Consider the following 17,705-nt stretch of genomic DNA (forward strand, 5'->3'; position numbering starts at 1 on the left):
AATCATCAAATAGTGGATTAATACATGGCAGAATGTACAAAATTCCTGCTAAATGCCTAATGAATATAAAAACTTAAAACTGTATTGAGTAAATAACAAATATTTGTACATTTAAAATTTTACCTTTTGGGAATGGTGAAAACTGAAGGTACACAAAACTGTAAATAAAATCAATTTACTCAAAAAATACAGAGGTTTCCATTTTTCACTTGTGCCGCATACACACGATTGGGTTTTCTGTCGGAAAAACCTTGGATGTTTTTTCTGACGGAATTCAGCTAAAGCTTGGCTTGCATACACACGATCACACAAAAGTTCTCTGGACTTTTGTCTGTCAAGAACGTGGTGACGTACAACACTACGACGAGCCGAGAATATGAAGTTTAATGCTTCCGAGCATGCGTTGAATTGTTTCCGAGCTTGCGTCGGAATGTTGCGTGTACAGAAGATCGGATTTTCCGATAGGAATTTTTTCCGTCTGAAAATTTGAGAACCATCTCTCAATCTTCTGTTGGCGGAAGTTTAGACAGCAAAAGTCTGATGGAGCATACACACAGTCGGAATTTACGTTCAAAAGCTCACATCGGACTTTTGCTGTCGGAATTTCCAATCGTGTGTATGGGGCATTACAGCTTTCAGAATTTGAAAAGACCCCCCCAACTAGACATTTTCTGCAAGCACATGACCTGTAGAATAAAAAAAAAGTACTATTGATTTTTTGGGTCCTGCAATGATTGCGCAAATGTTCATATCGCTATTTTCACAAAAAATACACTAAAATCACATAACACACAACATAACTTACAAAATTACTACTAAAGCATCATTCCCATGTGGCATACTAAAGCGTACACCCATGGAGGGCCACAGGGGTGCACAAGTGTTCCATGCATCCCCTTAAGGCAGTCTCATTTATGTCATATTGGATGCAAAGGCTGCACAGGCATAGCTGCTGCTTCCAATCTGACATCCCAGTGGGTACATAACCCTGAACGCTGACAGTGTGAGCTCAGGGACATAAACCTGGACCTACATGGATGTAAAATTGGGAGCAACGGTTCTGTTCATGCAGGTGCTACATCCCAAATTACATCAATGGGACTGCCTGCACAGAGATGCACGGAACACCTGTGCATCCCCGATCAGGTATGCCTGTCTGTTTTTCAGGCAGGACCAATGGGACCACCCATTGTTCTCTATGTAGAGGCTGATGTAAATAGACATGTGCTTACCAAACAGTTGATGGGGATCCCATTCCCCATCCATCTAGCAGATCGGATTGGATGGTATTGGATGGAAATGGTCAGGCGGTCCGTTCCCATCTGACCGCCCCATAGAGAACAGTGGCTGTTCCGTGTCCACTTTGCATCAGCGTAGCAGATGCGGGCCTGCCATCCGCCTGCTCAGTAGGGATCAGCAGACAGATCTGCTTGGCAGAGCCATGTACATGTGAAAGGGGTTTTACCAGGAACGGCCGTCCATTAGGGGCGCCACCCCCCCTGGAGGGTGTCGGACACATGATTACAACTTGGGGCTATAATTAGCTTGAAAAAGGTTGAACCCACCAACTTGTGACACTAGCAAAATTAACATTCGCTATTGTCTTCCAGCTTCCATGGAGGGGTGAGTGCAGGGGGCATCACCGTGGAGAGGCCTGAATGTGGGCGGACCTGGAGGGGGTTGCCGTCCCCCCAAAAAAGTCACTGGATCTCAGTAGTTTTTTTTTTTACTTTTTATTTTTTTTTACAGTTGAATTTTTTTCGGAAGGGGGGGGGTGTCTTTGGTGAGGTATTAGGGATCTAAACAGACCCCATATCTCTTTTTTTGAGACAGAGAAAAGTTAATGCCTTTCTCTGTAGCACTTTACTTGAATGAATAAGGAATCTGTATAGAGATTCCTCATTCATTAAAAAAAAAATACAGTCCGATACATAGTAACACTCGCGGTTTACCATGTATCACCTGTCAGTGGGACACACAGGAGCGATCTGTAGTGATCAGGCCCTCCACGCCCCAACTTCACCCCCACCGTTCCCCCCCCCCCCCCACGATCCCCAGCATGACAGATCGCCAGTAAACAATGCGGCCAGCATCTGCAGGCTGAGGGAGGGGAAGGAGGGATGCCGCCAGAGCAGGGATGAATCGGGGGTGCAAGTATGGGGGGTGATGTGACTGGCTGGGGCACATCTGGATCCCAAGCCCCATGCCACACCTGAAGCAGGTGGGAGTGATGCTGGCTTCTGAAGGTAGCTGCAGGGGATGCCTTTGTGGGGGGGGTCCGATGAGGTGGAGGGGGGTAATCAGTGCCGGGGGGGGAGAAAGGATAGGAAAGGAGAGTGGGGGCAATTTTAAGTGGAAGGGAGTGGTGGCAGGTGGAGAAGCAGGGGACAGGGAAGCGACAGCATGAATGTTCTCACTCCAACACGTGTGGTGCTGTATCGTTTAGCTTTATTGTTGTCATTTAACTTCATTGCTATCACAAGAGGGCTAACAAGCCTCTTTTGGTAGCACGGCAGGTGGTAGGCTTGGTTTATGGAGACATCAGAGGTCTATTAGACTATCAATGTCTCCCCTGCCCTCAACTAGAGCTAATCATGCACGGATCATGCTTAAACAGCTGCTTCCCTGGTTACAGTAGCAGAGGAATTAATGAACTGAAACCAGAAGTGACAAACTGGTCTTCACTTTCAGCGTCATTACTTACAGAGGAGATGGAGGAATGAATGTTCCTCAATTTCCATCTGCTCTTGCTGTTTGGCCAAATGTATTATAGTCCTGGCCTCCTTGGAAGAACAGATGAGCTAGGAAACCACAGTAAGTAGCTGAAAAAAAATATATCTCTAGCTCTTGACTGCAGCTGCAACCATGGACTTGCGTTAAACACTTGCGATACAGGTCGGCAGGTTGTTAGGTAACAAAATTCATGGGACCCATAACCAATATTTTTGCACAACCTTTATAGGCAATTTCTGCAAACAAGTCATTTCTGTAGCTCTTGGGCTCCATTCACACCTGAGCGACAGCGGCGTTCGCGCCGAATTTTGCCGCGAGTGTGAAACTTTCAATTTTTTTTTTTTTAAACTCTTCCCATTGCTGTCAATGGGCGAACGCCAATGTCGCCTGAAAAAAAGGGTCCGGGACTATTTTTCAGGCGACAGGCGTTCGGCGTCTATGAGATGTGAACCATCTCCATAGACAGCAATGGGAATTCTCCCCTCTAGCGGCAGAAGCGTTCGGCGTCGGGCGTTTTGTCGCTCAGGTGTGAATGCAGCCTTAATAAGAGTCCTGCACCTGCCATGCATCTTTCCATAGTTCCAATAGGATTCTGATCAGGGCTCCCTGAAGGCCACTTTAGACTAGTCAGGACGCCCACTAACACACAGCTCCTTTATCTGCAACGTGGAGAGCGTCCCGACTCTCCTATAGTCCAAGGGAGGGGGCGAGCATGACACTCCACACCAGGGAGAAAGCCTAACATTACTGTGTGGAGTTACAGATAGAAGAACAGGAAGTGAGGATTTCTCAGAAGAAATAAGGACATTTAAAAGCAAAATCGAAGGATGGAGGTAAGTGAAGGAGGATTGCACTAAGGTAAAGGAAGCTATTTAGGACCAAAAAATTGTACCTTTACAACCCATTTAAATAAAAAATGGTCAAATATCACACTAGTTTTATGTTGCCGTCTTTTACTTTTAAAATATAAAGTTTTTCAGAGGTTATCCTCAGGTGATATATCATTGTCCAATCACACTCCCATAACAATTGAAGTAAAATAAAAAGATGTTTGCACCAGCTCCAGGGTGTTGTGCTGCAATACAAAAAAAAACGTATACAAGATCCCTCCAAAAAGATTTTTTACAACTCAATGCACCCTCGATCACTGATACATTTTCCATTTTCCATTTGGAATGCCCATAAGGTATTTATCCAAGGGCTTCTCATCCAATTAGGTGCGAGGGCCAAAAAGGCTTATAAATTTACAACTATGGAAGCCAGCAATAAACTCAACTCTATCCCCATTAACCAGCTTGCTCTAACCAATCTACATAGGGATCTTAGGGGCCAACTGTTGATCAATATGATCGGCAGCTAAAACAACTTAAACAGCACTACTACTCCTCTGACAACAAGCCGGGCAGAAGACCAAATCTAGAATTTCCTACCTTACCCACTAAACCATGCAACAGAAAATCATGCACCCCCCCCCAAAAAAAAAGGCGATCTTAAAGACGATCCATCCACCCCCAACCGACGGCAGGTATTAACTTCTTCCTGTCAGCAATTGACCTTCTGAAATTGTCCACAGCGCAACTGGAGGCATTGAATGCTCTGGATTGGTGGGAAGGAAATCCTGAAGTCCATCGCCACTCTACCAGTAAAAAAAACCTGGACCCGATAGGTTCTCAAATGAATACTATAAAACATTTTTAGACCTCATTATTGCCCATTCTTGTATCTTTGTTCAAGGCAGCAGCCTCTGTTGCTTGGTTCCCCTCTGAGATGCTGACAGCATATGTTGTAACGTTACCAAAACCCAGGAAAGAACCAATGACCCCCTCCAATTTTAGACCCATCTCCCTCCTAAATTCCGATGTAAAATTATACGCTAAAATTATTGCTGGTTGCGTTATGCACATAAATGTCAATTATTATCCAACCTGACCAGTTGGGTTTTACATCTGGTAGAGAATCCTTGGATGCTACCAAATTATTTATTTATATTATCCACTTCGCTGAGCTGTGTCGGGTGCCTTCTCTGCTTCTCTCTATTGATGCAGAGAAGACATTGGACAGAGTACATTGGCACTACATGACCCGGGTTCTCCTTGTTATCTGTTTGTTGTATATTGCCTTTATGTTTTATGAGCCTAGGTTCCTTATTATTGGTCTATGTTTTATCTCTGTAATATCTGGAATATCAATAAAAAATATTAAAACCAAAGTTACCTATACACAATTATTATAGCCTTTTAAAGTACAAGCCTTGGAGAAAAGATGCCACAAATTGCCTTTACTTCAAAAACCCTACATTCTTGTTACTGGTGTTCAGGTTTCTGGTCTTACAATGTCTCCTTTAAAGTTATACTTTTAGTCGTTTAAAAAAGCAGATGGATTTACCAAAACACCATTCTAGAAAAACAAATAAAAAAAGACAGGCACATGTACTGTATGGGGAAAAAAATCTTAAATATTTTGGAGAACGTCTACTTTAAATACAATCTTAGATAAAATACAATATCACTTGTTATTATGCATAAAGAGCCATCTTTGACATGCTAAGCTGGTCTATGTGCTTGTGTAGCTCAGAAAAGGGGGGTCAAACATTTGTAATAGTGGTTCAAAAGCACTTTGCCACAATAAAATGACAAAACAGAGTTTGCAGAATTACAATACAAATATGTACAATACTAAATTGGTAAACAAAGGTTTATTCTTCATAGACTACCCTACTTTTAGGCCCCATTCACACCTAGGCGTTTTTACGCCTGAAACGCACTGCTCACGAACGCGGGAGGGCAGATTTAACATTGTTTCCTATGGTGCCTGTTCACACCTGAACGCCTGAACGCCTGAACGCCTGTCGCGCGAAGCTCAAACTAGTCCCGGACCTTTTTTTGTCGCGCGAAGCGCGCGACATAGGCGTTTCCGCGCGTTTTTTTTTACCATAGAAAGTAATGGGAAACGCGCGAATTGAGCGTATCGCGCGACAGCAAGCGTTTTTATGCGCGTTTTTACGCGCGTTTTGACGCCCATACAGCTCCAAAACAAAACAGGAAATGACATATTTTTTAACAGGAACTTGTGAAATCACCATTTTACTTTACTTACAATAAAGAAAAGTCACATTTTTATCAATGGAGGCCGAATTTGATAGAACCCTTTCGATGCTGGAGCCTGAAAATTTCATCAGGATGGTGAAGGAGCACCCCTGTCTTTATGACAGCAGGGCACCGGGCTACAAAATGAGGACCACCCGTTGGGACGCTTGGTGTTCTATTGGGAGCCAAATCTATGAGAACTGGGCACGGATAAATAAGTCCCATGATAGCAAAGGTAAACTCTATCAAAAAACATAACAGAAATACAAAATGCCACTAATGAAATAATGGAATGATTGTTTGTCGTTACAGTAGGCATTTATTACCGTACCAATATGCTGTTAAGTTTAAAAATGTGTCTTTACAAATATGACTATTGTGCGGTCATGCGACATGGCTTATAAACATAAATTGCGTTCTCTTCTTCCCACAAATAGAGCTTATTAATGGTGATATTTGATCCCCTCTGTGATTTTTAATAATCCAAAAATTTAGTGACATTTTTCAAAAAAAATATTATTTTACACATCTTTAATCTAAAAAAATTAAAAAATTCAATCGACCTAGCGACTACAGCGTCAGGTGGGGACGGGGGCTACACAGGACCTACACTCTGCCTGCAGTGATCAGTAAATATATGTTCACTGCATTCATTGATACTGTGACAAGGGGATGGGGGAGTGGATTGGAGATCCAAAAGGGGATTGTGCCTACGTGTACTGGTGTCAGTGTCATCACTTCCCTCTTCCTGTGTTTACACAGGAGGAGAAAGTGACACGCAGGGGGACACATATAGAGCCACTTAACCCCCGGATGTACCCTGGGGGTCCTGATCGGACCCCCAACCCACGTCTAGGCGGTCACTTACAGGCCCTTTATTAGACCACAGAATAAATACATAAACTAAGTTTACAATAGATAGAATGTCACTAATATAAAATGGCACACAATATCATAGGGCTATTGAACCCAATGATAAAACTGTATCAAAATAAAATTAGAATGAGACTTCTTAAAACATGAATCATTTTTTATTTTTTTTCCACAAAACAGCATAGTAAAGATTATATTTCACAAAATAAGCGTGTCAAAAGCTGAAAAGTTCAATAAATTAAATGGAATTGAGCTGCCAAGGGACCTGCCCTTCAGGAGAGACAAAGTATGCCGCATACTGTTCACGGACATGTGTCCCCTGTGTGTTCCCACGTACACCAGTCCAATGAGCTCTTTCCAGAGTCTCATGGACTGGCTCCTCGTAATCTAGACCATCGCGCTGCCTGACAAAATTGTGCAAGGCACACGCCGCTTCTACAGCACTAATGGCATTTTGCATGTTGAGCACAATCGGTGTGTGGAGAACCCTCCACTTGTTCGCCAAAATTCCAAAAGCACACTCAACTACGCGGCGTGCTCTGCTAAGCCGGTAGTTGAATATGCGTTTGTCTTCGTTCAGATTATGTCCTGAATAAGGCCGAAGTAGGTGTGTGTTCAGAGCAAAAGCCTCATCACCCACAAAGACACTTGGTAGGGGAGGGCCGTTTGTGCCCGGGAGTGGACTATTTTGTGGAAGGTCCAGACAATCTGTTCGAAGTAATTGCCCAAAAGAGGAGTTCCCAAAAATCGCAGAGTCTGCACTACTTCCATAGGAACCAATGTCAATATAGGTAAAGCAATAATTGGCATCAGCCACAGCCATTAAGACGAATGAAAAGTATTTCTTATAATTGAAATACTGGCTCCCACTAGCCATGGGCTTAACAATTCTGATGTGTTTCCCATCGATCGCTCCTAGACAATTCGGAAAGTTACAGCGTTCCCAGAATACTTGGGAAATTTTTTCCCAGTCCTCTGCTGCCGGTTTTTTAAACACAATGGGTTTCAGGACTTCCCAAATGGCACTGCAGGTGTCCCGAATTATATAACTGGCAGTAGATCTTCCAATACGAAACGAGTAATGCAGACTTGCAATCGATTGTCCAGTTGATAGATACCTACAAAGAAAATAATATATATTATTTTATTTTATTTTTTACAGTGAAAATTCTAAAACTCAGATGGAAGAGTATAAGGGACGCCTACGCTCGCCAGCTGAAGGCACAGCGGGAGCAGCGGCGAAGTGGGAGTGGAGCATGTTCGGTGAGAGAATACGTTCATGCAAAGGAATTGGAGTTTCTGAGACCGGTGCTGGATTTGGGGAGGTAAACCATTATCTGTACTTTGCTCGGTAAACCAAATGTTTTAAAATTATTTTTGAATACATGATTTCTTTTTTCAGTACTGAAAGCTGCTGGGACGAGGCTGCCACAGCTGTAGTAGACAGAGAGAGCGTGGCAGAGAGAGGGGACAGAGAGAGCGTGGCAGAGAGAGGGGACAGAGAGAGCGTGGCATCGGGGGATCAAGCGATGGCTACTCTGGAGCCGGAACCGCAGCACTCCGAGGCATCAACTTCTAATGCAACAAGACCACTTGCAGAGCAGCCCCCAGTTAACATTGCGCATATTGGACCTCCGCGTGCTCTGCGTAGGAGGGCTCCTGCTCCGGATCCAGCCCTGGATCGTATGTTGGACATTATGACCAACATGTCTGACCGGATGAGCAACAGATCGTATGGCCAAAATGTAGCAAAATGTCTGGGGGAACTAATCGACAAAGTTCCCCCAAATCTGCAAGCGGTGGTGCTGTCCTGTACGGCTAGATACATCTCGACATTTATACCCCCGACAGAAGCTGACGATTTATCCGAACCACCACCACCCTATGGCCCATATGCCAATAAACGGACCGAGCATGTCCCAACACCACCCACGACCCATTTCTCCCCACCACCCGTTACCCTTTGGACAGGACCACAGCTTTCCGACCAACCTCCTCGACCAACACCACCACCGACTTCTGCGCACCATCCTTTCACCACCACTCTATCTCATTTACCTCCTGTGCCAACACCTTCCACTCACACTTCTCTGAATCCTTTTCCTTATACACAACCTTCTTCTTACCACCCTCATTCTCCTTTTCCTCATCTCTCAACACCACCTGTCACATACAGTACTCTGCCTCCTACAACACTTTCTTCTTACCACCCACCACCTTCTACTTACCCTGCGTTAACGACTACACCTACATCACATTACCCACATCGACCGAGACAATCGACTTTCAGGAATGCCCCAACACGAACACCACCACCACCACAAGCAACACCACCTTCCAATTGGTCAGGGGAAGACAGCACCACCTCCACTCGGCCCCCTTTTGCCCACGCACTGTCGGTCGCCATGTCACCGCACGGGGAAGAGGACTCCTCCCCAAATTTACAGCAATTGTAAATAAGGATTATGTATAAAACATTTTTGTATATTTTGTGTATTTGTGCACTTTGTGTATATTTTCATAATAAAAAAAAAAGACCCAATGTTTTGGTTGATTAAAATATTAAAATAATTTTGTTCCTACAGAATTTTTGTTTGGTTTTTATTACACATATATATATATATATATATATATATATATATATAATAGAGTGTATTACATTCAAAGCGCTAAATAAAAATTACCTCAGTGTTATGATAAGTCGCTCCACAGGGGGGATACAGTTGCGGAAGTAGGTGTCCATCCTCTGCAATCTGTTGATCAACAATTCCAGCAACTCATCAAAGCTGTAAAGGAAAATGAAATTTAAAATTGGCAATGGATTGGTACTAGGGTTGCCACCTTTCCGGGATTCACCAGAACAGTTCGGGTTTGGAATCATGTGTCCGGGTTTCAGACTGCCTGACACTCTGACAGATTTTTCTGACCAGAATATGGATTTCCGGCAGGGTTAATGGCTGCAGGGGATGAAAACTTACAACCCAGCAGCCACAGATATACCAGGATGAGATGTGCTATCTGCCAAGGGGTGAGTGAGCTCACCCTCCATCGCTGTCTAACAGAAGCACCCACCCCCTTTCTCTATCCTGCCTCTTGGTGAGTACACTAGGAAAAATCAGAGTTCTCACATTGGAGTCCTCTCCGTACATCAGAGATCTCGGTTTCCCACTTAGATCATGGTTCACAGAGCATCCCTTATGTCTGAGTATCTTGAGGTCTCGCTTCAATCAGATTATGTTGGTTAACCCATACAGTGAAAGGGAAATCTGGGAGTTGAGATGCAAAAGGGTGACTGTGATGTAAAGGGGGACTCTGTGCACTGTAATGTAAAGGGGGATTCTGTGCACTGTAATGTAAAGGGGGACTCTGTGCACTGTAATGTAAAGGGGGATTCTGTGCACTGTAATGTAAAGGGGGACTCTGTGCACTGTAATGTAAAGGGGGACTCTGTGCACTGTAATGTAAAGGGGGACTCTGTGCACTGTAATGTAAAGGGGGACTCTGTGCACTGTAATGTAAAGGGGGAACTTTGTGGACTCTAATGTAAAGGGGGAACTCTGTGGACTCTAATGTAAAGGGGGAACTCTGTGCACTGCAATGGAAAGGGGACTATTTTTATTATATTCATATGATTAGAAATGTAAAATACTAACAAAATATATGTATAGTTCATAGTATTAAAAAAAATAGTTGTGCACCGCAGAAGTGTACATGTTTGACTTGAAGAAAAGGTGGCAACCCAAATGGTACAATGTAAAAAATAAATGATTCCAGATCATTTTTTACTAACCTTTTTATGGACATTCTGGTGTAGTCCAGAAATTTGTCTTCATGGTCACGGAGGTCTTGGTACATCACCCAAAATTGCCCTCTTTCTTCCCGATCAGCAATGACGGGGTGTATCCAAAATCTGCGTTGCCTCTTCCTTTTTCTCTGCCTCTCGTTTACAAGATATTGGCTAGCAGTGGCTGCGGCCATGAACAAAGCCATCTCGTCATCACTCATTTTCACAATTGAGTCAGAAGCACAAGGATGACCCGGAAGAGGAATTATCACCCAGGAAGAGGAAAAAAAAACCTTTCACATAGCAACAAATGATGACAGAGGTGATCTATTTTACTATTGGGCAAAAAAATAAATAAAACGCTGGACGTCGCTCTGCTCAAACGCGCGCAAACGCGCACAAACGCGCACCAAAACGCGCGAAAAAAACGCGCGTAAAAACGCCTGGTAACGCCAACGCCTAGGTGTGCACTTACAGAAGCATGCATTACACTGAATAATTGCAGTTTAACAAGAGTTAAGTCCATGTTTGTTTGCAAAGTATAAATGAAAACAGATCCAATGGGGATAGCAGTCTTGTCACCATCTGCAACCCTACAGCTGCTCACCTGAATTACTGACAGATATGAAAAATACAGATGGTTCACTATAGCAACATGATTGAACAAATTACCTGAAAATTTCATATGTCTGACCTTAAAAATGTACAAACTTGTTAAACCGTCCTTCAGAAAATACTTCACTCTCACAAAAGCATGTGGTCTCATTGTTTATGCCAGCTACCAGAGGAGCAATAGACTTGCTAACCTCTTTTTACCAACGACCTTGCACTACAATATTTTCAAATACCCGGTAATGACAGGCCGAACAGCTTTATTTTAAACTATTGAAATGCAACACATTTTGTAGTACTATTAAGTAACTAAAACACACACTTAAGCTTTTTTAGAAATGGAAAAAGAATCACTGGAACTGAAACTGATCAAATGTGATGTAATTAAAGGGGTTGTAAAGGATTTTTTTCCCCCCTAACTAGCTTCCTTTGCCTTAGTGCAGTCCTCCTTCACTTACCTCATCCTTCGATTTTGCTTTTAAATGTCCTTATTTCTTCTGAGAAACTCACTTCCTGTTCTTCTGTCAATAACTACACAACGTAATGCAAGGCTTTCTCCCTGGTGTGGAGAAAGCCTCTTGAGGGGGGAGGGGGCGAGCAGGCAAGTCAGGACACGCTCTACTTTGCAGATAGAGAAAAGAGCTGTGTGTTCGTGGGCGTCCTGACACTCCTGCTCGCCCCCTCCCCCTCAAGAGGCTTTCTCCACACCAGGAAGAAAGCCTTGCATTACGGTGTGTAGTTACAGACAAAATAACAGGAAGTGAGTTTTTTTTCAGAAGAAATAAGGACATTTAAAAGCAAAATGGAAGAATGAGGTAAGTGACTACACTAAGGTAAAGGAAGCTATTTAGGGAAATTTTTTTTTTCCTATACAACCCTTTTAAATGATCAACTACTTACTTCCCTTTTATAGCATGCGTTTGTGCTGCCCAAAGTCAAATAACTTGCCAGATGAATAGCAATAGAACTGGAACGTATCTTAAGTTTCAACATAAGACTCTAGAGGCACAATACAGGAGACTTCTGTATTTGTACCAGGTAGAAAACTCCTCACTGAGTGAAACAGACATATGGCTGGTTAGCTACACTGTCTGAGCTGATCACATACTTGTGTACGCAGTCCAAGAAGTAATAAATAAAGAATGATTGTAGTTTCTCCCAGGGGAAACAGATCAGAATCTGAAAATTTTATATAAATCCTTGAATCGTGGAATGGCTATTTCATTCCTGGATTGGTACTTTTTTAACTTAATCAGAAATCAGAAGTAATGACCTGCAAATTAATCGATTGCACCATATTCCCAATATGTACTAGCATACAACAGAGAACAAGAGAATGGGACTTAGATACAACATAATGTATACAGCCAATTATTCATTAAAACAAATATTTAATTCTCCAATATTCATGAAAAAAATAACAAATTATAGGAGTAGGGTTACAGACTTTTGGTCCTACATGTAATCATTTATTTTTCAGACAAAAATTCCACAGTTACCACCCTCAAATGCCCCAAAGTTCAACATCAAACTTATGTCAAAGGTGACCCATAATTATTCCTTCTACATGGCTTGAGTAGAAAGAGCTTCAAGGAATACTAAACATACTATATACAGTAGGTGACCACGATATTGTGTCATTCTCGCTCCCTTTCTCCGCGAGATTGACCACCTACGAGCCCCGTCGCGGGAGCCAGCGCCGAGCCGGCTCGCTGCGATGGAAAAAAGCTGTCATAGAAGCGACGGGGATCCGTCTTGGATTCCCGCCAATTCTAGCCGCAGCGTTTGGTATGAATCATGAGGGGGAACTCTACGCCAAATTTGAAATAAAAAAAACGACATGGGTTCCCCCCCCAGGGGCATACCAGGCCCTTAGGCCTGGTATGGATTGTAAGGAGAACCCCATACGCCGAAAAAACGGCATGGGGGTTCCCCCACAATCCATACCAGACCCATATCCAAGCACGCCGCCCGGCCGGTCAGAAAAGGAGTGTGGACGAGCGAGCGCCCCTCCTCCTGAGCCGTACCAGGCCGCATGCCCTCAACATGGGGGGGGGGGGAAGGGGTGGGTGCTCTGGGGCAGGGGGGTGCCCTAGTTGTGTACAGGTGCTTTCTGCCAGGGAAAGGTCGGTACTTGCTTTCTGGGGAGTGTGGGGGATTAGCTCAAGTGGGTATCACCTCCCTGGGAAAAAGGCAGTCCAAACTATAGGTATTTTCTTAAAATTCTGACTCCTAGTCAGTTTCATTTAAAAAGGTTGCAAACAAAATAGAAAATAAATCATTGTCGTCCTCAACAGTACAGATTCCTTTCTGACAGATTAAAAGCTTATCCCAGTCATACAAAAAAAGCATTTTGCAAACTTTTTCATTCTCCTGCACAGCGATTTCCACATGTATCTCTGGTAGCTTCCTGAATCACAAGCCAGAGCACCTTCTTGCTCCAGCCTTTCCCTATTTATCCCACTTGCTACTTGTCAAAACTGGAAAGCAAAACCTGGTTCTGATACCACACTGCCAAAGTGGCCCAGAAAATGCAGACCAGATTCCACCTTAGTTTCCCACATATGAAAGCATGTGAGGTGACACATAGCATCCCTCAACCACCTTGTCTTTCATTAAGTCAAAAGAGGTTGCAACAGGGCTGGGCTGGCAAGCAGGAACAAGAAAAGTGAGACACTGAAAGGTGCCTGCTATACACTAAGTCAGGGGTGCCCAACCAGTGGCCCGGGGGCCACATGTGGCCCGTGGAGCCCCCTGTTGTGGCCCACCACCTCCTGCTCCGGGATGGCGGGTTGGCAAGCCCAGATTACAGGTTGCCTCCCCGCCATGCCAGAGCATCAGTGTTGTGAATGAAGCCAGTGGTAGAGAAAGCAAGCAGCTGCGAAGCCAATGCTTCCTGTATAGCACCAGCTCATGTCATAGGTGGAGTTATACCAAATTCACTCTGCCTGGGACAGCAAGTTTATTACTAAAATCGCAGTGTATATATGGACATATCTGTTCTGCAGTGGTTACTCGGCTGCTTTCAAACCGATCCGCAGGTATAGTGCAGTGCACCTGCGGCTTACCTGCACTGAGCCATAGACTTCTGGTTTTACCTGCTGGTTTGGTACACTTTCAGAAAGTACACCACACCTGCAGGATATAATAGAATTCTGTAGCAAAGTACAGCTAACCTGAAGCAAAGCAACAGGTAGCCTTAGGCCCCTTTAACATGATCTGTCTAACCCAAACGGATCCTCTTTGTCAGTTTACACCGGCCTATTTCCAATCCGATCTGCTAAAAAAAACAGAAGTGGATCCGTCCCCTTCCATTTGATCAGATAAGAGGGCCCATGGAGTAGAGGAGGCTGTGTCCGCTTTGCATATGCAGAGTGGACACAGACCTGTCATCTGCTCATTGTGGCCCGCGACTGGTTACTAAGTCGGTTAAGTGGCCCTCGCTCTTCAAAAGGTTGGGCACCCCTGCAATAAGTGGAGGTGGTGGTGGGTTCTGCAAGATCTACCATGATAAAAGCCATGTTTGACCTTAGGTTTTAGACAAATTTTCAGCACCGGAAATGGAAAATAAACTTTTAAAAAGGCTTTACAAATTTTCAATAAGAAATTGGAAAAACATGTTTACATACCCCCTGCCTAATGCTGCTGAGGAACAGCAGAGGTCTGAATATTTTATGAAGGCATCTAAAACAGCAAAAGTTGTATTTCTACTTGGGCTACTACTGGGAAATATATTTCTTATCTTAAAGTGAAGTTGGGATTTAACAGAAGACCTGTGGCAGAAATCTGTTCTTCAAAGACGCTACCTAGCCTAGAAACTACACCATGCACTTTTTCAAAATAGACTGTGTAATGTATTCATTGCCCTGCTTTAGACGCCTACCAAGAACCAATGGTTTCAAATTTGGGATGAATGGAACTACAGTAAGCTGACCAACTGTGACAGCTGGTAGCTTTGATAGCACTGCTAAAAAAGGGAATCAGGGAGACCTGTGTCAAGCAGCAGCCCATAGGGCATGTAAAGAGGATTTTTCAATTTTCTACTTGACAGCAAAAAGACTGCCTAAATTCAACATGTGGAAACATTTTCTTTTAAAGCGTATTTCTGTTTTCGTTAAAATGCATATTAGAAATATAAGAAATATGAATGGTCTGATTTTTTTACGCAACAAAAATTGGCAAGGCAGGCAGGACATACTAACCAGGAATAGGCATGGATTAGTAACAGGGTGAATAACTAAACAGGCGGGAAATCTAAACAAGATATCAAAGGTCAGTAATAGCAACAGAGCTAGATGTATAAATAGATTAGAAATTGGTTTCAGCATTTATTTATTTTTTTTGAGCATAGCTGTAAGGGACTTTTTTGAGGTTTAAAATGATACGTTCACCTTTTGATAAAAAAATTATAAATGCACTTTTTTTGCAAGTGAAAAAAAATGGCATTATTTTTTGCTTCTGGAGCCTGTAAAGCACTGCACCAGCGATCAGCAGATTGCTGATGCCATGCAGATCTCCTGCAGATCTGTTAGTGTATTGGCTTCCATGTACCTGGTACAAGGAAGCTAATACATTCTGAAAGGAAGAATAAATTAACTAGCACAGCACTCAAAGCCCCCATTTGGTTTTGTTTTTTGATACTGAAGTTGAGCTTTAATAGGGATGTGACACCAGGGATGTGTACAAATGCTTGGACATCCCATCTCAAAATGTTATGTAGAACTTTTAAATATTCAGTGTCATTCTACAATTTTCTTTAGAAACAAAACATTTACAAGATATACTTCTGCTCTAAAAAAAAAAATAGAAAAGAAAAAAAAAAAGGATGGTATTAACAAGTAATCGTTTAAAGAAAGTTTCATAATTGGTGGTATTACATCACAATCTTGGCAACAATTTAGGCCATATTTAACGTTTCTTTTAAAATTACACAGCATGAATAGATTACTAAATGATAAAGTGTATAGTGTATTCCTACCACCGAGCCCTTGCTGATATTTCTTGGCACATGTTATTATTTTCCCATATAAAAGGGCATTCTTGGCTAATAAAGCATTTCCTTTGACCTTGTCTTGCAGGGCCTTCCAGGACACTACAGAAGTGATGACCTGAGGATTGTGTCACTGGGGTTTATCATAAATTTCTTGCTGGTTTTAAGACTTGGCCAGTTGGATTTCTGCCCAGTAAAGTATTTGATGAAGCAATTGTTCATAGAAGGAACAGATGGGAACACAGCCTGAGCAAGAAAACTGCAGGAGAGACTTTCTAATTACAGTACTTCCTTTTCAGCTTGGCTTATTTATAGTGCACAGTTTAGACATGCGTGCAGCATACACAACATAAAGCCTATATACCCTTGTTTGCCTCATCAATATATTCATTTTATCTATAGATATTGTTGCGGTTTTACCTTTCTTGCTTGCTACAGTTTGGGAAAAAATAAACCAATTTTGTTTCATCTCTTGTCAGAAAGACATTTATTGGCACAAAACCTGTGTTTCTGCAGGGTAGCCAGTACCCTTAAAAAGCTATGCTTTGAACATTTTCCAGTGTGATACTAATTACATTCTTGGTCAATTAGATCAATTCACTATGCTCAGTCAGGGATATTCTCAAGCACAGAGAAGGATATGAAAGTGAGGTCAAAGTAAACATTAAACTAACCCAAAAGATCAGAAATAGTTGCAAACTACTAAATAGTGATACGGGCAAAGATTATGCATATTGCAATTGGGGAACTTTGGACTTAATATGTCTGTACTTAATTTAGAAGAAAAGTCTAAAATGACTATAGTTTAAAATGTTGCCTCCAGCTGCTCATATACACTACAGCGCAAAAGTTTTAGGCAGATGTGAAAAAAAATCAAGTGTTACTAAACCCAGGACCCTGCATTCACTATATCTGGTCTCCCACAGTACACAGAACATGGAAATGCAATTATTTAAGTAAATATAAACTGCTAAATACCCTTTCTCATCAGTAGCATTGTGACTTCTATCAGTGTCTGGTAAAGCTTGTAGGAATTTAATTCTCCCCAAATTGTCCTATGAGGCTGCAGTGCCCTTGACCCTCTGTCCGGAAAGTGCTGATTGGCCCTGAGCAGATCACATGCACCCTCCCAATAATAAAATAAAAAAACTCTAGCAATACACATCAAACTGAGCATGTTCAGCTTGAACTCAAGGCTCTGATCTCCCAGGAGATAGTTTGGGGACTGCAAAAGGATAGGAGGATCAGAGAAGACAGGATCAAAAAGTCCTTTTACACAAAGTTACCCAGTGACTGGGGGGCTGGGGGATATTCATGGAGTCTGCACTCAGCCCCCTTTTATAGCACAGTCCCCCCTTTATATCACCGTCCTCAGTTCCACTTCACATCGCAGTCTACATTGTCCCTTTTACAGTACAGTCCACCTTACAATAATTTTTTGGGGACTGTAATGTAAAAGAGGGCACTGTAATGTAAAGGGGACTGCACCATTATGGGAGCACTGTGATATACAGTGCCTTGAAAAAGTATTCATAACCCTTCAAATTTTCCACATTTTGTCGTGTTCTAACCAAAAATGTAAATGTATTTTATTGGAATTTTATGTGATATAATAACACAAAGTGCT

At 42.7% G+C, this 17,705-nt stretch overlaps 2 protein-coding genes across 2 annotated transcripts in view; one reads left to right on the forward strand and one right to left on the reverse strand.

Annotated features, from left to right (window-relative positions):
• LMBRD1 (LMBR1 domain containing 1) overlaps nt 1-17,705 on the reverse strand; it is a 275,940-nt gene that overhangs the window by 20,005 nt on the left and 238,230 nt on the right. The gene's annotated exons all lie outside the window — the stretch shown is intronic.
• LOC120937014 (extensin-like) lies at nt 7,821-9,163 on the forward strand. Its single transcript, XM_040349911.1, has 2 exons — nt 7,821-8,017; nt 8,095-9,163. Exon 2 carries the CDS (start codon nt 8,222-8,224, stop codon nt 9,146-9,148), a length of 927 nt encoding a protein of 308 aa, XP_040205845.1. The 5' UTR covers nt 7,821-8,017; nt 8,095-8,221; the 3' UTR covers nt 9,149-9,163.

The sequence above is a fragment of the Rana temporaria genome, chromosome 4 (genome assembly GCF_905171775.1).
Source record: "Rana temporaria chromosome 4, aRanTem1.1, whole genome shotgun sequence".
Lineage (NCBI taxonomy): Eukaryota > Metazoa > Chordata > Amphibia > Anura > Ranidae > Rana > Rana temporaria.